The sequence below is a fragment of the Glycine max genome, chromosome 12 (genome assembly GCF_000004515.6).
Source record: "Glycine max cultivar Williams 82 chromosome 12, Glycine_max_v4.0, whole genome shotgun sequence".
NCBI classification, from domain to species: Eukaryota; Viridiplantae; Streptophyta; class Magnoliopsida; order Fabales; family Fabaceae; genus Glycine; species Glycine max.
In genome coordinates this window covers 33,391,418-33,415,158 of record NC_038248.2, presented here as the reverse complement: position 1 = coordinate 33,415,158, position 23,741 = coordinate 33,391,418, and the positions used below count along the sequence as shown (strand labels likewise).

At 33.3% G+C, this 23,741-nt stretch overlaps 3 protein-coding genes across 4 annotated transcripts; 2 read left to right on the top strand and 1 right to left on the bottom strand.

Annotated features, from left to right (window-relative positions):
• Positions 1-1,549: 1,549 nt before the first annotated feature.
• Positions 1,550-7,044, bottom strand: LOC100805055 (probable serine/threonine-protein kinase At1g09600). 2 transcript variants are annotated; one of them, XM_006592588.4, is made up of 8 exons: positions 6,387-7,044; positions 5,829-6,113; positions 4,717-5,034; positions 4,023-4,250; positions 3,773-3,873; positions 3,230-3,341; positions 2,658-3,131; positions 1,550-2,352 (listed from the first exon to the last, which is right to left on the bottom strand). In XM_006592588.4, the coding sequence occupies exons 1-8, from the start codon at positions 6,648-6,650 to the stop codon at positions 2,149-2,151; spliced, it is 1,986 nt and encodes a 661-aa protein (XP_006592651.1). In that variant the 5' UTR covers positions 6,651-7,044; the 3' UTR covers positions 1,550-2,148. The 2 variants fall into 2 exon arrangements, with proteins under 2 accessions (XP_006592651.1, XP_003539386.1); XM_003539338.5 differs by having other exon boundaries at positions 1,552-2,352; positions 6,243-7,044.
• Positions 7,045-17,415: 10,371 nt separating this feature from the next.
• Positions 17,416-20,014, top strand: LOC100795149 (uncharacterized). Its single transcript, XM_003540086.3, has 2 exons — positions 17,416-17,643; positions 18,291-20,014. Exon 2 carries the CDS (start codon positions 18,585-18,587, stop codon positions 19,761-19,763), a length of 1,179 nt encoding a protein of 392 aa, XP_003540134.1. The 5' UTR covers positions 17,416-17,643; positions 18,291-18,584; the 3' UTR covers positions 19,764-20,014.
• Positions 20,015-20,872: 858 nt separating this feature from the next.
• Positions 20,873-22,572, top strand: LOC100804518 (mitogen-activated protein kinase kinase kinase NPK1). The gene has a single exon (XM_003539337.5). It carries the CDS (start codon positions 21,431-21,433, stop codon positions 22,418-22,420), a length of 990 nt encoding a protein of 329 aa, XP_003539385.1. The 5' UTR covers positions 20,873-21,430; the 3' UTR covers positions 22,421-22,572.
• Positions 22,573-23,741: the final 1,169 nt, after the last annotated feature.

Sequence of the window (23,741 nt, the reverse complement as noted above, 5' to 3'; positions counted from 1 at the left end):
TCTGACAACATGTTTCGTTTTATTTCTTGTTATCTGATTTTAAGAAATAAAAATACTAAAAATGTGTTTTCAGACAAATGTATATTTAGATTTGCTTAAAATTATATCCCTTGCCACCGTATTTTCATTTTACCCAAAACAAAATTCCTAGTTTCTGTTTTTAATTTTTGGTTTGTGTGGGAGAATATTTTCACTGAAGATGAAAATACAAATTCAACTAAACACATTTTCATCATCATTTTCTATTTTCAGGAAAAATGAAAACAAAAAACAACAAAACCAAACACCCACTTAACATTTTAAATTTATTTTTTATTAATTTAAAAATAAATTATATTTTAACATAATACTTATCATTAGTCTTGTTCTAATGATCTAACAGACATTATCATGTCATCAAGCCTCACATAACACGTAACCAAATTATATAGATGGCGGCATTATAGAAATGAGAATTTGTATGCACGAAGTAGCTAGGGAGGGCAAAAGGGCCTGTCCTCATGGGAGAATTTATCTTCAACCACTCTCGTCTCATACATAGGCAAACCTTTGGGGTCTCCCACTGCCCTGCACTGCCAACTTCTTGTTGCAACTCTTCACTGGATGAAACAATAATGCCTCTGGTTGCTTCACACCGTTCAAGTTTGATGATCATCTAATTAGCACAATGAGGAGGCCACCGGCCTCATGCTTGATCTTCATCTTCATCTATGCATGTATGGATGCCTATTGCCTGGGAATGGATAACAACTTATAAATTAAGAGAGTTGAAGGAATCATTGACGTTTGATGCTTGCTTGGACACCAAGGGAAGGGATCAGAGGCATGCAGTGGATGGAGACAAAAGAGCTGCCTGAATTCTGAATCTGTACAGTGGTTGTTGTTGCATCTGCAAATTTGCTATACCTCCCCTTCGATTATCTCATCTCATGTCTACTCTTACCAACATCAACATCAATTCATAGCAAGCCAGCCCAAAATCAGATACAAGGGACACAAATAAGAAACCATACAACAGTAGGTGGTTTCATTGATTAAGACAGGAACCTCAATGACATTTCTTTTCTTTTCTTTTCTTTTCTTGGTATTAATATAAATGAATTCAGATCAAATCAAAGGAAGTGGCCTTAAAACTCACGTTAAAAGAGGGGTGGAAGCATAATATAACCATGTATTCTACTTAGTAATCATGTACTAATGCTCATAACATATTTTTTATTGCAAGTATTATTTAGCATATTTGCCATACCAAAATTGAATTATATAACCATATAATTCGGTCTTTTTTTTCAATTTTGTAGCATGGAGAAAGGTTAATTATCCTAGTGACTAGAAATTTGATTCCTTAGTATATTTTTAAAAATGAAAAAATAATTATTTGCATTTTAAGAAATAAATTTCCTTATTCTCATGAGAATAATCCATCTTCATGGGAATAAAAGTGTAAAAGAAAAAAGGTGAAAATGGAAGTTATAACATTCCTAGAATCACTAATATCCGGGAATGATTTTTCGAAACTTGTAACAAACATGGGAATATAACATTCCAAGAAATCAACTTTTAATGTACTGCTAGAGATTAACAAATTAAGGTACCACATGCAAATTAGAAGTAAGTGTTTTGTTTTAGTATTATTTCTCCTGCATGCCCATGTTGATGGGAATACTATGTTTCGAAAGGCAAGCCTTTCTTCAGCCTTCCGAATTCTAGCTCTGAACAAAAGCCTATGCATTAAATGAAAAAATTTAATTCGGCAAAATCAGTTTCAAATATACAAAGTAATGCCATGGAAATGACTTCGCCATCTGGCAATGGAACAACTCGCTGGTGTGTTAATAAACCATAAACTATTATGCAGTCAATCACCATGGATTTCATTTGCTCTGTAAAGTATAAACTATCCACCTTCATGAAACATGGAAGTTTGTCGGTTAGAACTCTGTACAAGACCTTCTACGGTAGTTATAAATATCTGATGTGAAGAAGTATGTTGAAGCCCCACGAGCATTAGTAATTTATCGGCATCAAGAGTTGATGAATTTCCAAAAGAAGTATTTATCTTGGCAATGAATTATGATAGCCACAATCTTGTTGTGTTCAAGTGTTCCCATCCCATATTAAATTGCATCAAAACTCTCTTGAAAGTCACTATTGATTTCTCACATGGTGAAATAGTGATTCAGTTAGGCCACTCTCACTGTCAGCCTTTTTTGTCTTGTCCTTACCTAAACGAGCTTTGCGGACAGCCTGTTGGATTTGCCTTTCATGTTCCTTAAGCATTTCTTCAAGATTATCCTCTGGAGCCAGCAAAGGTCCAGAATGGTGCATGCGGGCATTTTTGTTAGCATAGCCCTGCAGTCACAAACAAAAGCAAGTAATTACTTGTGACAGCTCCATAGTCATTAAGCATAAAACACTAATCACCTAAAAAGAACCATTATCCTGAAAGTTTCATACAGGTTCCAGTATTATACTAATTGTGAGTACATACATATACACACATACATTAACCACATTGCAAGGAAATCCTTATATCAAGACCAGTCTTAATACCCTGCAAACTAATCTTTTCCCCATTCTCTGAGAGGACCATGTAATGCTGGCTTCAAAATACTTGTAAAATTGCACAAATTAATGTTTATCAGTACTTGATTTACCTTAGCACGATCCTTCCCAATAGGATGAAAGTCATTCTTCTGTGAAGATTTGAGTCCATCCAACAATTGTTTGGAATCACCATCAGCCTGATGGCTACATCTCATGCCAAACTGATCTTCTGGCCACTGCGAATTCGCACTAGAGTCACCACTCATATCAAGCAGTGGATCACCTTGAACTGCAACTGAATTAGAAAATCTTGACAATTTTGCAGTGCTACCTTGCCAATAGGATTTTTGTTTTCTCAACTCAGACTTTCTTGATCTAAAGCCATGATCTGGGCTAGTGAGATCTTCCTCTTTCAGATTCATATTGCGTGAGGATCCATATACACTTGGATGCACTGACTGGCCAGAATGAGATAATACATCGAGTGCTCTTGACTTTGCAGGTTCGCGGTGGAAGCCGTAATCACCATCCTCTTCAGGATTGTACTTCTTAGTAATGCACTTAGAATTACACTGTCCTTGTCTCTGGGGAAAAAATCACATGGAAAAATGTGTATCAGGCAAACCCAAATATCTCAAATGACAAGAAGGCCCATTAACATTATGTTTATGATTTAAAGTACCCCCACAGTTGCCTGAAACTCAGCATTAGCATCAGGTATTGGCACAGCTTTGGACTCTCTAAAATTTCTCCCAACTGATTCATGTTCATATCCTTTATTTACTGCTCTTTGTCTGCTTAAAAATAGACAAATGGGTGACCGGAGTTAGACACAAACAAATAAGAAGGATCAATATAGAAACAAATCAAGCCAAAGCCACTATCTCAAAAAGAAGGAAAAAGAAAACAAAAACAGAAACAAAAATCAGATACTCATTACACTAGTTGAAGGTTCTGGAAATGAAAATAAGGAGAGAACAAAAAAGAAGAAAAAAATGAAGAACTTTTCTATTGTTCTTGTCACTGCACAGTAGATTTTGAAAATTATAATGTCATTCTGCTTGAGACTTTAGTTTACCATATCAATAGAAAAAACAAATGATCATTAAAACACACACTTGAAGTGTGTCCAAAACAATGTGCTATTGTTGCAGATAATGCAAAAATCAGATATGACAAAATCCCATGAGAATCTCAGATATAAAAAGATTCAAAGAAGAAATACCTTCTAGTTTCCTCTTCGCGAAGTTTGGCATCAAACTCCTTACTTGGTGGGTACTTTGGTAACGTTGATGGATCACAAGGAAGTGGCATTGCTGTGAAGAACTAGAAATGATAAATGTCAGTGGCTAAGAAAAAAGAGTCCAAAAAAAATCTTTTGAGAACCCAGCACGACTAAAATTCTAGAATGTGTAACACACGCATTCTGTTCAGACATTCCATGTGAACTGCACTCAAATAGAACTTATAATTACCTCATGCTGAAGGGCTAAAGAAGCAGTTCCTCGATCTTTCGGTTCTACAGAAAGAAGGACCTCCAATAGGCTCAGTGCAGATGATGGAATATCCTTGAATGTCTGAGAAATAACACATTTGTAAGGTTGTTGAGGTTTAAAAACTGTTGCATGTGGTGGCTTTGACTTCTTCCAGTATTCTTCAGATGGAGATCCACAAAGTTTGAAGATTTTATGTAGTTGCTCCACCTAGAATGGTAGATTACCTGATATTAGCGCCCAATTAAACCATTGAAAGCTGTGACAAATTTAAAAATTAAGTACTTCAAATGAGACCATCAGAAATGCTAGACCAAAAAGGATACTAACATCCGTCCTTCATTCACAATTTGTAAGACCCTGTCCTAACTTGTAAACTCATTTTTCATCCATAACATTATTACATTTACAGATAACTCAAGTGGCTAAAAAACTATCATGTTGGAAATTAGGTTAGAAATGTGATGATCATTTTGGTTTCTTCTTCTAGTTTTATATTACCTAGTCAATCTATAAATCTCTCTCTTCTAATAATATGCATAGGAGAAAGAAGAGGACCTATTTGTTTAGACTTATATCATCAAGCTAGGCTGCTCAAGGTATCACATGTAAAAGCTTCAGTGTGTCCAAGAAAATGTACAATGCACATATATCCAGGACAAAAGAGGAATACTACCTCTGTTCGTCCAGGCATTATAGGCTTCCCAACAAACAACTCTGCCAGAATACATCCAGCACTCCACAAATCCACAGTAACTCCATAATCTGTAGCTCCAAGCAAAAGTTCAGGTGGTCGGTACCACAAGGTTACGACACGACTAGTTAAAGGCTGCCCATGAGATGGCTGAAACAAAGCTGCAAGCCCAAAATCACCAATCTTCAGATTGCCATTACTGTCAAGCAGAAGATTTGAGCCCTTGATGTCACGGTGCATAACACCACGACTGTGACAATGCTCAAGACCACGAAGAAGCTGTTGCATGTAACACTTGATCTGCAGTAAAACAAAAAATATTGTCCCATTGTGGAAACAAGAACCAGAGGTCAATTAATGAGGAAAGTAAACAAGAGAAGACATCTGACATGAAACTTTCAAGCTGTAAATACAACTGGATGCAAAGAATATACAGCCTTTTGGTAAAAGATTAATATTGGTTTTGGCTTTTGCTTTGGGGTCCGACTAACAAGTGTAAGGAATCAATAAATAGAAGGGTTTTATTGGAAACCATGGTGGGGTCTATTGGTCACGTTAGATGTTACACTTTACTATGAAAACTTTCGATTTTTTATTCCTTAACCAGTAGCTCCCTAACTGGTTAGCAACCTCCTTTGCTTTAAAGATATTTCTAGTCTATTTCTAATTATAAGTTAATTGGCTGCATGATGGTGAGAAAAGCAATTCATAAAACATAAAAGTGTCATGGTCATGGTAATCCTGGTGAAACCCTTCATTTTAAAAATGCTAAAAAGTTGCCACTAGGACTCCAGCAGATACGGTGCTTTTGACTCATCAAATTCCATCAAAGAGAAAGTGATGCTTTTGTTGCAATCTACTCCATGTCTGGCTTCAAAATTTGATTGATGCTTCTATTAACTATACAAATACTAGACATTTTCTAGATCTCACAAGGTTCTTTACGAAAAGAATCTGACTCACTATGCCAGTTTATATACACAAAAATAACATAAAGTGAAAAGTAAATGTTTCGAAGACAAATTTTACAGTTGTAAATGACAGAAAGGTTGTCATCTAAGACTGTGTGATTATTAGAATGTTGGGTGAGGTACCTGTGCTTCAGTAAACTTGATGTTGGGTATTGCTGCAAGGCCTGCAAGATCATGGTCCATATATTCAAAAATAAGGTACAAGCTACCAGAAAACCTTGAAGTAATCATGCCTTCAAGCTTCATGACATTTGGATGATCAAGCCTCCGCAGCACAATGATTTCCCTTGACATAAAACGGACACTTTCTGGATCCATATTAGCAAATCGAACCTTCTTGAGTGCAACAATTTTATTTGTTTCGAGATCACGAGCTCTATAAACACTGCTGTAAGTTCCTTGGCCAATCTGCAGCATGATAGGAAAGTTAGTTCATTAAGAAAAAGCTATTGGGAGGGTTTGAAAAATGTAAGGTTGGTGATGGAGATAATAATAATAAATAAGAAAGCAATGGTGGAGGCTGTAAGGAGGATTTGCCTTATCCAACTTCTCAAAGGAATCAGCCCTGCGAGGTATCCAACCACTAATGGCTTCACCAGCAACTGCAGTGAGCCAAGAGGGCCAGCCAGTAAGAACCTGTCCTCCTCTTTCCCCTCCAGTTACACTAAATATCCTACACACCTTAGGTTGTGGTGATTGTTCGGTTGCATTGGCATTGACATTCTTGTCCCCTTGATGATGTTCATCCGAGGAGGTGGAGGCTTCTTCTGTTCCATTTCCATGTCCAATTGCATTTGCATTGGATATGAGGTGAGCCGTAGCATCATTCTCTGTTAGTTCTCTTCCCCCCAATCTCAAATGCTTGGTGTTGGAGGATCTATCTTTGGCATGGTTTTCAGCAACATATTGGTCTGCAGATTTTCCTTTGGAGCATATACAACCCATCCAATCAATTTTATTAATTCCACCCAATCTCTAATGAAATGAATTCATTCTATTCTATTAAATATACAGACAGAAAGATTGCATGCCCAGATCCCCCAAATGAGAAGAAACTACGAAATGCGGGTGGGTGAGGTGTATCTCCAGAAGAGATGTTCTGGAAAGAGAAACAAATCGGATCTACAAAGCCTCGTACCCCATCAAATTTGTAATGTGGGTTACAACAAACACAAACAAAATTGCATTTGCATATGATGCAGTGTTGTTTTGTTAGGTCACAGGATGTCAATGCAAGGCATCAATTCAAATGCATTGCCACTCCCAACCGGATCTATTCCCTGCATCCAACCAAATCACCTATTCACCTACTCACTCAAATTTCACTCGTTAGATCAATATTTCCTTCTCCATGAATTACACAATAAAACATGCCTTGGTCGTTAAAATTTATTTCCCTCCCTTGCTACAATTATATTTCACTTAATTGGACAAAACTTATGTACAATTTTATTATGGGTAATGGTATTATTACTCTATGTCATATTGCTCGGTTTTTTTTTTTTAAATACACCTTTTTTTTCTAATTTATTGTAATTTAATTTCCAATATACTTGAGACTTTTTCTCTCCTTTTTGTTTTTTTTACTTTAAAATATTATCAAATATAAATATTATATTATATAATTTTTTTAATTGGTTTTAAAATTACTTATTTATCAAATTAAATTTTATAATTATGTTTTTTAATTTTTTTTACTAAGATGGACTAAGAAAAAAATAAACAAGATAACCAAATATAATTGTTTAAGTATTGTATTGATAATACAATATAATGTTATTTTTCCATAAATAGGTTGTTAAACAAAAAGTCTTCTCATTTTTAATTAAATCTGATAACATAAACAAACTAATTATATTTAGTAATATAATTATATTAAAAATAATTATATTAGAAAATTCAGATTTAAAATAAAAATATTCGCCTAAAAAATATGTTAAGTAAATTAAATAATAAAATAAAAATAATTATATTTAATAATACCATTTTCTTTAAAAAAAATAAAAAAAAAATTATAAAATTTAATTTAATAAATAAGTAATTTTAAAACCAATTAAAAAATTATATAATATAATATTTATATTTTATAATATTTTAAATTAAAAAAAAAACAAAAAGGAGAGAGAAAGTCCAAAGTAATATATATTGAGAATTAATTTACAAAATAGTATAAATTGGAAAAAAAACAGGAGACAGAAGGTGTATTTACAGGAAAAAACAAGTTGTAATTAGTTTTTTATACTGCAATTAGAGTTTTATCTCGATAATATGAGTAATCTTTTATATAAGCCTTTTTTTTAGCGTACAACGAAAATAAAACTCCAATTATAATTTCCTCCAACTTTGTAATAAACTAATATTTGAGTCACGGCAAAATATAAGATAAATATAATTTTATGTAAATAAAAATATAATAAACAAATAAATATTTTAATATATAGTTTATTAAAATTAGAACCCCTAAAACTCTCTCTATATAAATTATGATAGTGATTTTTAACGTGAGTGTTTCTTAGAGCTATTCTTTCAAAAAAAAAAATCTTAAATTTCTAGTGTTTTTAGAAATTGTTATCACTCTCGTCAAAATACACGTCTAATAGTAATTTCATATATTAAACATTTAATTTCATTTTTAACATTTTTATTCATTCTAAATTTTTTTATTCCTTTTAGATATACTTCTTCATTTTATTTTTATTTAACAATTAGCTCAAAAATATATACCTACAAACACTCTAGTGAAAGAAACGCAACTGAAAACACCATCATTGAATAATAAAAATTAAAAATGCTCTTGTTCAATATAATTATTCTAATTTATATATAAAGAGGGATTACAGTATCCGATTTCAAACTCATTTTCCTTTTTTCTTCTAATTAGACTTTTTAATATTATTTCTCTTTTTTATTTGAAGACACATGTCACAAAATATTGATCATCTTCACAAAAAAAAATCTCTAAATCATTCACTTATTCTCTTTCAATTTATTTTCTTTTTATGTATTAAGTGGGGTAAGTGCACTTTCGAAGGTAAATTCTAATAATAATTACTAATTAAAACAGTTGGGATGTATTTATTTTTATATTTTATTATGTATGTATTGGATTGATTTGAATTATATATAGTAATGGATAAGAAACTATAATATCTATTTTCATACTTTTTAAAAAAAATTATAATTAGATTGAAAATTTATTCTTAAATCATTCAAACATAAATCTTTCATCCTTCATATGTCAATTATCTAATTTTCACAATAATTCAACATACAACTATAATATAATCTATTACTACCTCCTGAGTCTCAACTTTAAACTTTTCAGCTTGCATGAGAACATATCTTCACATGTTTATTGATATTAATAATAGTTGTACATAAAATTTATTTAATATGAAAATTACACTTATATTTCTTATTTCATATATTATTCTTATATTTTAACAACTTTTAGAAAAAAGACACATTTTTTATATACAATAATCCTTATTTTACTCATTATTGTTTTGTTTTTTTATTTATATATTTCCACCTATTGATCTAATTCATTTCTTACACATTCATTGTACACATAAAATATATTTCTTAAAATATTATTTTATTAACAATACGAGATATTAATTCAAACATAAAAGATACAAACAAATAGTTTGAAAAATAAATACAATTTAATTATTAGAGTATTATTCTAATAATTTGACATTGTGAAATGAGTTTAAAAATAGTTATTGTTCTAAATGCATAATTTTTCTAATTTTACTGTTTGAGTTGGTCAATTGATAGATCCATAATTTTTGCCATGTACTAAAGTCGCGTGTTGTATAATTGATAATTGTATTTTGCACAATTTTTTTTCTTTATATTGATACTTAATAAAAATGAATCTTTATTCCAAGGAAAGTATTCCACGTATCATCACCTCATGAATTGGGCTATTGGCCTTCTTTCTAAATTTGGAAATTTATAGGTGTGATAAGCAAATTAATATAAGCACCCCAACAATTGAATATAAGCACATGAATTTTGCTATGCGCCCATCCGAAATTTGAAATACAGACCATTGGATGATGCATCGTTATAAATGCTAATTGCAATGTGCATTGCATGCCGCATGGATTATTGGAATAGATGTTTCGTTTACTACAGAACATTGAATGATGCATTTATTGCTTCGTTTTTTATGAAACATGCAATGGAATGATTGTTCAATCGCCATGCTATGCTAAAATACTTCATTTTCCAAAAAAACATTAGATGAAGTTATTGATCCAAGTTATTCATATCTTACTACACTAGTCTGGAACTGGGGCATAATTCCAGTTGTGTTATCCATCTTCGCAATTGAAATATGCTTCTAACATAAATTTGATATAATATCAACTAGTTTAACTTAACTTTTTATCCCTTTAGTTTGTCATTTTAAAAATCTTTAGCTCTAATCTTATTTAAAAAAAATATCAATACTTAACGATAACCATATATCACATTATAATCTATTTATCATAAATCTAAAATATAATTTTTATGTTGAAAAATATTAATTTATTAAAAAAATAATTATATATAATGTATATTTAGAAATATTTATTTGTTATAAATTATAAATTAAAAATTAATATTGTATAAAATAAACATTTATTATTTACCATGCACATGCTAAAATTCTATATATTACATATGTATTTTAACATAAACATCTGCATTCATCGTGTGCATACAATTCTATTTATTATATTTTGGTAAATTTACATTCAATTTTATTGAACTTTAATATTCTTAATAAACATGATTGGACTTGAAAAAACAACATTGGACTATCCATCAAAGTTGATATCGCAAATAAAATTAATATCATACCCAATAAAAATGGTTTCATATACACTCATTTAATTATACAATTTTAGCATGTATAATGTCTAAAAATTTGGCCATATCAAAATTTAGGATTGGGTAAAGGATGAATCTATGTTTATTAATGAGTGCCAAAGCCTCCCCATAAGTATTAAAATTGTCAAAAATTGTCAAGTGCTTCTCTAGTTCTCTTTAGGGTTTTAAATGATATATATATGCATTTAAAACTCCTTCCTCTGACAATGTACAAAGTCCTTACATCTCTCACTCAAAATCTATTGCGTAATTATCTCTCACCCATTCATGTGTTGCATTTTGTCACCCAACCAATATATGCATAATAATACCATTAAAGCATCATAAACCTCCTACTTTGCAACCTATTGAGTTAGGGACATCTTCATTTAGAAAATTTAAACATCATTGGTTATAAACACCAAATCCTTATTTCGTATCGAAAATCTTCTTGAAATTGTTTAATATTGACTATTTTAAAATCTTCACATCAATGAACTAGACACCAAATTCAAGGAAAAGATCATGAACTTTATTCGGGTTTCTTCTAATGATAGTTTGGGCATGAAAAGATAAGGTGTTACAAGTTCCCCAACTGAATCCATTAAGTCTCTGATGAAAAAAGAATATCTTCACAAACTTTAAGTAGGTTATTTTGAAGTGTGAGGCCATTCAATCAACCTTTTATAAAGCTCTTTTGATATATTTTAGTCTAGCCTCAAGTTCATTAGATTTTAGCAAAGATGTTGCTGAATATTCTTGTTAAAAATAATTAAATCTTGCATTACATTTTGGAGGGCCTAAACAACATTGTCAACACTTTTCTTCCAAGCTTCCTAAACAAAAGAGGAAAATCATGATGCACACACCAAGATACTTAAAGCAAAATGGGCTATATTTCTCATTAAGTATAATATAAGAGCAATGAAGAAATATGGAGTTATGATCAAAGTGTCTTTTAGTGAGATGTTCAACGGTCAAAGTGTCTTTTAGTGAGATGTTCAACGTTGGTTTTAGGAAAAACATCTTCTGTCACTAATCACTATCTCCTATATCCAATGTCACTAATCACTATCTCCTTTATCCAACCTTTCAGAGACTAGGCAACCATCGTGAAATTTCCTTTAAAAAAAACAAAGTCTAATAAATGACAAATTTCCAATCCAATAAAGAATGAGTTGGGCTTTACTTGGAAAAAATAAATCTTATTGCTCAAAGGGAGACCCGATATCATTAAAATTGATTTTCATGTGAGAACTTATGGCAATATTTGTAAAAAAAAATTATCAAGACATTCTTTCTTTTTGCGCTTCCAATCAACACCACTGTCCATGTGTAGACTCGAAGCAATTACCACCATTAATTGTTACCTTTTCAACTACAACTATTATATTTTATTCCAGTCTTGAACAAAAGGAGAAAAATCATGACACATTCACCAAATTGCCTAGAATGGGGATGTGTTATCTTTGCCATCAACTATAACAAAAGAGCAACTAGGAAGGATGGAGTTATGATCATAATGTCTTTTAGTGAGATGCTCAAATGTGGATTCAAGAAAGAAAATCCTATGATGCTTATTATTAACTCCTCAAACCAACATTTTAAAGACTAAGAAAATGCAATAACATTTTCCTAGGCAAGTGAAATTACCCTTGGAAAAATCACTTCTAATAAATGACAAAATTTTAGTATACTAAGGAACTAGTTGGCTCTAACCTGGGGAACTTACCTACTTATTTCTTAGAGGGAGTTGTAATATCATTAAAATCGTCAATCGAAGCCTAAGGAAGATTGATCTTCATGTGAGAACTTGGGACAATACTTGAATTTTTTAATCAAGTCAACTTTTTTTTTCTTGTACTCCTAAACTATACCACCCTCCGCATGTGGACTTAGATAAACCATCACCACTAGTTGCTTTCTTTTCAACCACCAACATTAAATTTTCGTTCAAGCTTCCTAAACAATGAAAATAATCATGATGCACTCACCAATATACTTGAAAGCATAACAAACTATCTTTTCCATCAAGTGTAACATAAGAGCAAAGAATGATAAAGTTATGATGCTAATTGCTAACTACTCTGTAAAACCTTTTAGAGACTAAGGGCCACCACGACATTTCCTTCACCAAGTTACTCTTGAAAAATCCAAGTAAAATAAATAATAGTTTTTTAGTCCATAAGGATCTGTTAAGGCTTGACTTTAGTAAAATAACCTCCTCAATGCTTATAGGGAGATGTAGTATCATTAAATTTATAAATCAATGTCACGGCCCACTCTTGGGACATGACCGACGCACAGACTATGACTTCCTTAGTCTGGTCAGCCTATCCTATACAACATAACCTGTAAAAGAACACAATATATATATATATATATATATATATATATATATATAGACAAGTCCATATACTGGTATCTCATCTCATCCATTTAACAACATAGTTGCTTATAATTACTAATCATCAAGTGTCTCAAACATCATAAGTTCATCATCATCATAGCTACAAGAGAGAATCATTTACATTTTCAAAATAAAATGATTCTCTCTAAGATTATTACTACCCTGGCCCCTATAACTGCATTATACCGGAGTTACAACCAAAAAGATCCGTCAGACGCAAAAGGGGGAACCTACCAAAAAGACAATCAAGTTCCTGGGTGTATCAACAAATCCCAGGAAATCGGTTACTTCACTACTGAGTATCTGAGAAAAGAAGTAAAATAAGGGGTAAGTCACAAGGACTTAGTGAGAGCATAATATACTAAGCATGCATGAAAGTGAGCACCATTTAACATGAATCTTTCCATTCCAAAAGATATTAAAATGACATTTAAATAAATAATGAACGTAAATACACTTGCTTTTAGAAATCCATGTACACAAAGAATATACATTTCAAAACTTCTCATAATATGGTATCCCAAAATAATTACTTTAAAATCAAGTATTTATTTTACTATGTGCACATAGACCACATTATCTATTCGTTGTGGTGAATGGTAATTATATAACTACGACATTTAGCTCGTAGGCTGCATTATCTCTTCGTTGCAGCGAACGGAACATATAAATATACTATGAGAATTTAACTCATAGGCTACATTATCTCTTCGTTGTAGCAAACGACATATATCATTATACTATGAGAAATCAACTCATAGGCTACATTATCTCTTCGTTGTAGCAAATGGAAATATAATTATACTATGAGATTTCAACTCATAGGCTACATTATCTCTTCGTTGTAGCAAACAACATATATCATTATACTATGAGAAATTATCTCATAGGCTACATTATCTCTTCGTTGTAGCAAACATGATATATCATTATACTATGAGAAATTATCTCTTAGGCTACATTATCTCTTCATTGTAGCAAACAACATATATCATTATACTATGAGAAATTATCTCATAGGCTACATTATCTCTTCGTTGTAGCAAAAGACATATATCATTCATGAACTCAACATAAATAAAATTAAACAAACAGTTCAACATTCATCCTTATATATTATCAAGATCTCAAAATAAATTTCAAAACTTACCAAAAACATATATGTTCAAAAGTATACTTGCTTCTCCATAAATGAACTTTAAGAAAATCGCTAAGTATATTAGCTACTCACCTAAATAACGCAATCATTGACTTCTACCGATGTTAGGAAGGTCAACCACTGTATTTTCCACAGAACCTAAGCATTTAAATAATGGAACAAGGGATTAGACAAAATCCCCAATTTTAGCAAGCCTAGGGTTTTGAGAAAATCATAATAATCTCTAATACTTAGTTTCCAACTCTTTTTCTCACAGCCCATGACTAATCAATGTTATAACATACTCATCTAACATAATGGGTCATAAACATTTACCTTAAAGTGATCAAATAGAAAAACCTAGGAAATGCGTAGTGTTTTCCCCTTTTCTTCCCGTCACCTTCTCGTGCTTAGAACAACCCAAAGATGTAAAAAGCTTGCAATTTTTGGAACCATGGGAGGAGATGAGCGAAAGGTTGAAGGATTAAGTCTTTGGGGAAGAAGGGATAGGGTTAGAGAGGGGGTGGGCTGCTGCACAAAAAAAAAATGGAAGTTTCGGGAAAGGGGGAGAAAGGTCTTGGGATTTTTAAAACTGCAGGGGAGTGGCTTGTGTTATTTTAACTTTTGTTATTTAATATTATATTATTATTTAAGTGAAACAGTGCGTTTCAATCAATCGCTAAGGAAGATTAATCTTCACTTGGGAACTTATGGTTATATTTTTTTTATCAGTTCAACTTTTCTTTTGGCTCTTCCAAATAATACCACCTTCCATGCATGGAATCAGATCAACCACCATCATTAATTACTTCCATCACAACACCTTGTGTTATTAGTCATATTATTGCTATTTAAGACATGCAATCTATTATGCCCCAAATCATCCTTTATTGAATTTCACTTTACATGACTAGGCCCTTGATTTCCTTATAGATTTTTTCAATATTGATTTGTTTCCTTTCCCCCCTTTATTAATCACCAGCCATTCACCATACAAATTAGTGGAGTTATGATTAATGATCATTAATTACTTAGGGTTAGGGTTTACACTTGCTATTGAGCCATAACCATTGTAGTCTTTAGTATAATCGTCATCAACGGTGGTTGCTTTGATCTACTCATGCCCTCCTTCTTTACATAGGACAAAGATATACCACAAATGCCTACATGAAAGATAAAGCCTTTCATATTCTACATTGAACCAATGCTCACAAAACCAAACTTTACTAACAACAAATTGATGAACACTATGCCATATACACCCTAGTAAATTTATCCCAAGCAACATTCGTAATTGCTATGTACATTTTCATGGCCCCAAAACAATTCTCTCAAGAGTCAAAAGAACACTCTTGTTTTAATACTTCATTCCTAAAGATGGAAACTATTCCCAAACACGTGTTTGTCAATGTCTACCTTAAAGGGCACAAAATCTTATGACCAAGGATGTATTGTCAAGTAACAATCAAATTAAAAGACATCCATAGGTTGTCACCCATAACCTTTTTTTTGTCTACTCACAAGTCAAATTTGATCATGAAGAAATCATAATCTATATCAACAACATCCATACCACTTATAGATTTCAAAATCGTATGCAGTGGATTACCTATAGTAAAGAAACCAATCTTCTTTCCTAGAGATTGACAATAACTGCACCATTCTAACGTTGTCATAACTCATGAGACAAGATATTATTAACACTTAGGTTTTAACATATCTCCATATTCAAACTTGATCTTAAACAAAGTATTCCATATCAAATTTGTGCACTCGTTTCATAGCAGCAATTGTTGGAAACCTGAAAACTAGTTATAAAAAAAAACTTTGGATACCCTTTACCACCTTTTTTGTGAGGTGATTTTGGTGGCAATGAACGCTGTTATAAACTTTTATGCTCATTCTAGGAAACCTTCGTACCTTTGTAATCAATGAAATGGATTTGATAAACACATTTGTAAATATATTAAGGAAATATTAGTTTGTTGCATCAAATCAATGAAAGTCATATAAAATTTATAATTTATATAATATGAACAATTTATGCTTTCTTGAAAAAAAATAAAATAATGAAAAGCAACAACAGGCAGACAGATAGGTTTGTTTTTTTTGTTTATTGTTGTTACAGACAACATGTATTTGAAAGAAAGAAAAAAAGGATGTAAATAAGGCCAAGGCTATGGTGGACAAGCTTTGTAATTGGTTCATGGTGAACCAATTTTATCAACGGTTAGATTCATCCGATTTATATGGTTGCAATTTACACTACCCACACTAGATGTACTCCTCCTCCCTCCCAGCAACCTTCCGACCACCATTTGCCGTCGTCGGAGGCAATTTCTCACGGCTGGCATTTTTTTTTTCTTTCCTTACCACCATTGTTTCCTCAACAACCCCTCGTTGTTGATCACCGTCTCTTTCATAAAATACATGTACCCCTAAAATGCCAAATTGAAGTTATTCCAAAGATTGAGAAGTGAAATGCAACATAAACATCAAAAGTGACAAATATGACAGAAAGAACATTTAAATTACTAATCATCAACACAACAACAACCAAATGGAAATGTAAAAAAATCTCAAAAGTTGGAGAATTCATTAGTAGCTTGATTGATTAAAAAATACAGTACTTTCGTCGCTTGCTTGCTCATCTTCTTGTTATCTACTGCACAAATGCATGTTTAGACCTATAGCAGCCAAAACCAAGGCATAAAAACCAAACCCAGAAACAAATCTACATAAAGGAATAAACTTAACCAAATTTTACAGTGGCAATGAAGCAGTTGAAAACCTCTTCACCGACAATACCACTGTTGCCGTCATCAGTTCTCATTCGTGCCGTTAGAAGCCACCGAGGAGGTCCTCCTCCGTATCATTGGTAGAGCGACAATGCCGTTACCGTGTAAACATGCAACACTGACGAGATCCAATAGCCGCTGGAGAGGGTTTCGATCTCACCGAGGAAGTGAGACACCCTTGCCGTAAAGGATGACATAGGTGAGGACAATGGTGGTCGCGGAAACAAGGCCGTTGACGACGATGCTGATGAGAATAGCGAAGTGGGAGAAGGAGAGAGTAAACAGTGACGGTGGAGGATTGAGAGAGAAAGGGACGGGAAGAAAGATCCAGTGCGGAGAGTGTAGAGTGCAACCATAAAAGTCAGATGAATCCAACGGTTAATAAAATTTGTTCACTATGGGTCACCTAAGAAGCTTGTCTACCTTAGCCTTTGCGTTAACAGAGGATGGCATAACTAAGATATAGGGTGTAATGACACGTAGGGACAAAGCCGAAGCAAGTCCTTTTATCCACGAAGCGGAAGGTTCGGAGGACACAGCTGGAGACAGGCTGTCACCAACAAAGTCCCACTCACCAATTCCTTCCCTTCCTTCCCCCCTCTCCTCTCTCTCTCTCTCTCTCTTTCTCCCAATCAAATCAATTACAATTAGGGTTTGCTGATCCCCTTCCTCTTCTTCCCCTCACCGCATCGTCTTCCTCTTCACTGGATCAATATTCCTCCCGCTGTAAGCTCTCTCCTCATCTCCTTTTCTTTTCTCTTCGCTTTTTCCTTTCTTTCTTCAATCTTTGCGTCGATTTCTCCTATATTATTTGCTTCTTTTCTTGCCTGAAACCATCTATTTATCTTTTAATTTCGATTATCGAAGGACGCCTTCTGATTTTCTTCCATTGGCTTTACTAGTTAATGTGCCTTCTCAAATACCCTGCTCTCTACGGACCAACTCTGTTATTACTCACTGTTCATTCTTTTGTTGCACAACGTCATATATTTTGTTTCGCCTTCTTTAGTTATCAGAAAATAACACAACCTTTTTTTCTTGTTCTTGTTGTTGTAATTGCAATCAAGTCTTTTTTACTGTTTTCAACTTAATGTTTCTGTTGCTGAGGACAAATCCCCAGTTTGAAGCAATGGTGGACGGCCTAAATTCTTCCATATAAACATGCCATTGAGGCCTATGGTGCCGTCATAGCGGGCCTCCCTTCTCAAATTGCCTTTTGTTAAGCTTTTTGATGATTCAAAAGATTTTCCCTTGAGTTTGGTTAGAATATTTCAAGTTCTGAACTGTGATAATTATAAGCAAAGTTGTTCCAGTTTTCCATTTAAGTATTCAACTTCCGTTGTTGCTTATTATTTCTTTCTTCTCTATTTTAGGTGCTTGAATTGGATAATCAACCTTAAAGCTATATGTTCTGAGGTTGATGTGTTACGTATAATCTTGTTACTGTTCTGAGCGTATGGAGGGGTGATACCTGATTGATCTGGGATGTTGCGTAGTAATCTATTCTGATTGATTATGCATATCTGGAATGAGTTCAATGGTCATATTCTTTTATTAATACTGTGAACTGTGCTTTATACTTTAGTACTGGAAAGAAGGTACAACCACCAGAGGATTTCCTGTATCCATGCTGTCAGAGAGCATGCGTGGAATCTGTACATCGGGTAATGCCCCTGTCGAGATTTTCTGCCGAGGCATTCGGTGTGGTGACGATATGTTTAGTAGCCATCTTGATTCTTCTTGGGTTGATGTGCATTGCTTACTCATTTTACTTCCGCTCTCGTATTCATAGTCAAGGTTTGGTTCAGCTCAATTATTTTAGTGGTCCTTGGATCATCAGAATCACATTCATCCTATTTTCAATCTGGTGGGGCATTGGTGAAATTTTGCGATTATCTTTGTTAAGGAGTACCTTTCACTTAAAATGGCCGGACACTGTCTGCAAGTGCTATATTGTATCAAATATGGGATTTGCAGAACCGTGCCTCTTCCTCACACTTGTATTTCTCCTTCGTGCACCTTTACTGAATTTGGAGACTGGAATTATGAGCAGAAAATGGAATGTGAAAACATCGGGATATATTCTTCTTTACTGCCTTCCAATGTTTGTTCTTCAGCTTTTTGTTATTTTGGTTGGACCTCAGTTAGACAAGAATAAGGGTTCTGGAAAAATGTTGCCTCATTATTTTTCAAGTGCAGTGGTTGCCCCTGGGGAGAATGATACCATCCTCTGTACTTACCCTTTACTCAGCACTATTCTCCTTGGCCTTTTTGCCATTATCCTGACTTCCTACCTTTTTTGGCTTGGTAGTCGGATTTTGAAATTAGTTATTAACAAGGGTTTGCAGAAGAGGGTTTACACATTGCTATTCTCAGTTTCATGTTTCCTTCCATTAAGGGTTCTTTTTCTTGGTTTATCTGTTTTATCAGGACCTGGGCATTTTATGTTTGAAGCCTTTGTTTTCTTGGCTTTTCTTGCACTAGTATGTTGTGCTGGCTTGTGCATGTGCACACTTGTTTACCGTCCAGTTGCAGATTGCTTAGCGCTGGGAAATCTACAAGACTTGGAAGCCTGGAGGCTTAATGATGATCATAATGATACTGTGTCTCTCATTGCTAATCAGAGTCTTCTGGAAGAAAATGCTCGGTCTAGTCCTGGTAGATATTCTGATGCATCGACAAAGCGTGGATCAATTTCATTTCGGACATTGGAGAAGGGGGTTTCATCAACTGGAACATTTGTAGAACTAAGCCTCTTCTCTCCCAGCCGCAGTGCAACCCCTCCAGGATCGCCTCCTCTTCTAGGTTGGCCTATGCGATCCCCAACACAAGTTATTGGACCATAGAGGCAGGCGGGAAACTGAATATGTTGGGTGAATATCAATTTTGTGGAAAAAAGGGAAAAAAACTGATTGTAAAGGATTTAGCTTCAATAAGGCGTATTTTTTTCTTAATTTTTGTTATGTTTGCTAATTCTAGGTATAATGTTTTTGCCCTGGAATTATTGTGAGTACCTTTTTACATTTCTGTACCAACTTGATAACGTTTTACCTGTTTCTAATTTTGTACTTGAAATGTTGGAATACTCTTACTTGAAGTCATTGAGTTACGACTAAGGCTATGTTTTGTTCTTTTGTTTGGGTTATTCCAAACTCAATTTGGAGAGAAAAAATAGTTTCTGTTTGCACATCAAAATTTTGTTTAGAAATTCAGTTTTGTAGAAGCAGGTCTTAGGTTGTTTTTGTAAATCCAAGTTTATAATTTTTATTCAGGCTTGCACTTTATGGTTGATCTGAGTTTTTTTGTGGCAATATTACTTTGCTTGGTCTGATTACGTGAGCACGAGTATTGAAGTTCAGAACTATTGACTCAATGTCCAGCTTCGTTGGACTATTAATATCTAGTAGCTACGTCTTACTGGATGCTTTAAAGAAATGGAATAATGTCATCAAATCAATCCTGAAATTTCCATCGATGGCCAGATCATTCAGTCAAAATTTTGTGACAGATTGACACCATACAATAAACTCGATGGGTCCTTTTTTTGATAAAAAAAAAAAGGCTGGAAAAGTGAAACTCGACGTGTCCTAAGTTCTTAACCGTTTGTATTTTTTTTCGAAAGGCTTTTTGTAGCCACAATTTATTAATTTTTTTAAAAAAAGCTGCAAAAGCCGACAATGATAATCAACTAGGAAACAATTTTAAACCTAGAAGATTCGAATATCCTAATAAAATCTTCTGTATAAATGAATTTTTTCCTCAATTACACGCTTAAGTTATATAAGAATTAATACGAACAATTTACATATGACAATGTCACCGTTATGCTGTGAAAAAAGAACGGAGAAAGTTAAATGCTTATTATTTTGTTTTCTCAAAATAATAATATTTTCTTAATTTGAAAAATTGCTAAATATGAACATCTCCATTTGATTCGTTCAACCCATCTCCATCGGCCTATGAACACTTGCTACATTTGCAATCAGTCGTAAGATAGAATGCGAATTGAAGCAAGGCTAGTTGAGTACCTTGCACCCTTATATGCGTATTAGTAACTACTATTTTTTTTTTTAATTCTGGTATTAGTAAGTACTATATGACCTACCAAATATACATGTATTGTGTATTATTTTGAAACACAAATAGCGAAAAAAAGAGACAGTTGCAAAAAATAAGGATAGCCAACCGTTAACTGACAACGGGCAAAACCAGAGGGTTTTTTTAAGTTGGAATTGGTTCGGTTGGATTGTTTGTTTGTGTCGCCTTCTCTTCCCTTCTTCAACCAAAGCCAAAGTCTCAATTTGTTTAAGCACTACTGCTACCAAACCAAAAGGGTTTCGTTCCTTAGGGCGGTTTTCCGATTTCTCGGAAACCGCTCTATATACCCTGCACTGCAACCACATTCGTTATAGTGTTCCTAATTTGAAAGAAAGAGAGAAAGAAAAAATTAATGTCCTTGGATTTGTAGAAATTAATAAATAATTTTGGACGCCCTCTCCCCTCACTCGCGACTATGGGTGCAAAACGGCAACAACCCAGTGAATGGGTGAAAGGTAAACTTGTAGGGTGTGGATCTTTTGGCAATGTCCATTTGGCAATGAACAAAACCACCGGTGGGCTTTTTGTTGTGAAATCACCACATTCCAGGGCTGAACGCCATGCTTTGGATAAAGAGGTGAAAATCCTAAACACTTTAAATTCATCACCATACATTGTCCAATGTTTGGGGACCGAGGAGGAGGAGGAAGACCAAGGCAAGCTCAATGTTTTTATGGAGTACATGGCCGGGGGTAATTTGGCAGACATGGTGCACAAGTTTGGTGGCTCATTAGATGAAGAGGTGGTTCGGGTGTATACCAGGGAAATTCTTCATGGGTTAGAGCATCTTCATCAACATGGAATTGTGCACTGCGACCTCAAGTGCAAGAACGTGCTTTTGGGATCATCTGGCAACATCAAGTTGGCGGATTTTGGATGTGCAAAAAGGGTAAAGGAGGACTCAGCAAATTGTGGTGGGACTCCTCTGTGGATGGCTCCTGAAGTATTGAGGAACGAGTCTGTGGATTTTGCTGCGGATATATGGTCCTTGGGATGTACAGTTATTGAGATGGCTACTGGCACACCCCCTTGGGCTCATCAGCTTTCAAATCCAATAACTGCTGTGCTCATGATTGCCCACGGCGATGGGATACCTCACTTTCCACCCCATTTCTCCAAGGAGGGTTTCGATTTCTTGAGCAGGTGCTTCCAGAGACAACCCAATAAGAGGTCTACGGTTCAGGACTTACTTACCCATCCTTTTGTTTCAACGCCATCTTCTCAACAACAATATGCACCTTCCTCCTCTCCGTCCACAGTCAAAGAAACTTCAAAGGAGAATCGTTCTTCAATCACAAACACATTTGCATCTCATCATGATGACCCCAAAGGAATACCGGTATGTAAACCCCAAGACATTGCATTGGGCTCATCAGGGAATTGGATTACTGTTAGATCAGGCTGAACACATACCAAGTGTTACTGTAGATAGACAATTCAAATGTACAGCTTTGAGTAGGAGACGAATAGGTTGTCAATGGCTTTTCCTTTCCTTCTTTCACATAACTTGTATCCAAAGGAGTAGTATTATTTGTCGTTTAATGGAATTAATGAACATAGGCCTGCTTTCAGTTTTCTAAAAATGCCATTTTTATTTGCCTTGCCATTTTCAGCTTACAAAAAGCGAGCTGGTGGCTCCTTCTAGTTCTTAATGAGTACATTAAGAGGTAAAATAGGCCTCTTAAAACCAGTTATAATGCGCATTAATCCATTTCAATAGATTTGAATTTTGAGATGAAGATCAAAAGAGGAATGAAAAATTACAGAGAGGAAAACACAGGAAGAAAGTTGAATTGTGTTTTAAGAAATAGTATTTACAAATCTTTTCGCAAAGGATGCATCGTCTTGTTAAACAATGTAAGGACTTTTAAAAACAATATTCTATCCATTTTAAAAATAAATATGTATTAAGACATTTTTTTTAATAAAAAAATGTTGTTTAAAAGTAGTCTTAAAACACAATATAATAGATATATGTAAGAGATAATGATTATAATTTTTATACCAGTCTCAAACCTAAAACTATGTTTAGTCTTTAACTACATCACCAAATATTTCACTCAGAGAACCACTACAAGTATTTTTTACACCAAGCCTGTTTAGCTCCAACAATGAGTATTATTTATCTTATTTCTTTAATATAATATAATAGCGTTATGTTATCTCTATAATATTACACACACACACATATATATAATACTATAATGTATTATTATTATTATTATATATAATAATTATAAAAAAGTATGAGATTTATGTATAATAAATATAATATATAGTAATATATTAATTTATATGAATCACACAAAAATATAGATATTCTCTCTTAAAATAAACAATATAGATATACATATTATATTTTTTTTTAATCAGCATGTTAACTTTTATAATAATAATAATAATAATAATAATAATAATAATAATAAATTTTGCATATATTTTGTAATTATATTACTAATTAAAGTATTAAAAAATATTATTATTTATGTATTTTTTAAAGAAAATATTTGAATAATAATTATAATCTTTAAAATTTATATAATTTGTTTATAATTTTAAGAAAAGTTATATGTAATTTTGATAAAACAATAATCTTGTTATTTGAACATAATATATATATATATATATAATCATTTTCTATTTGGTGCGCACTAAATATGATTAAAGTTTATATAATTATATTGTTCCTATCTCATCATGTTTTAATCTATTTTCATATTTTATTC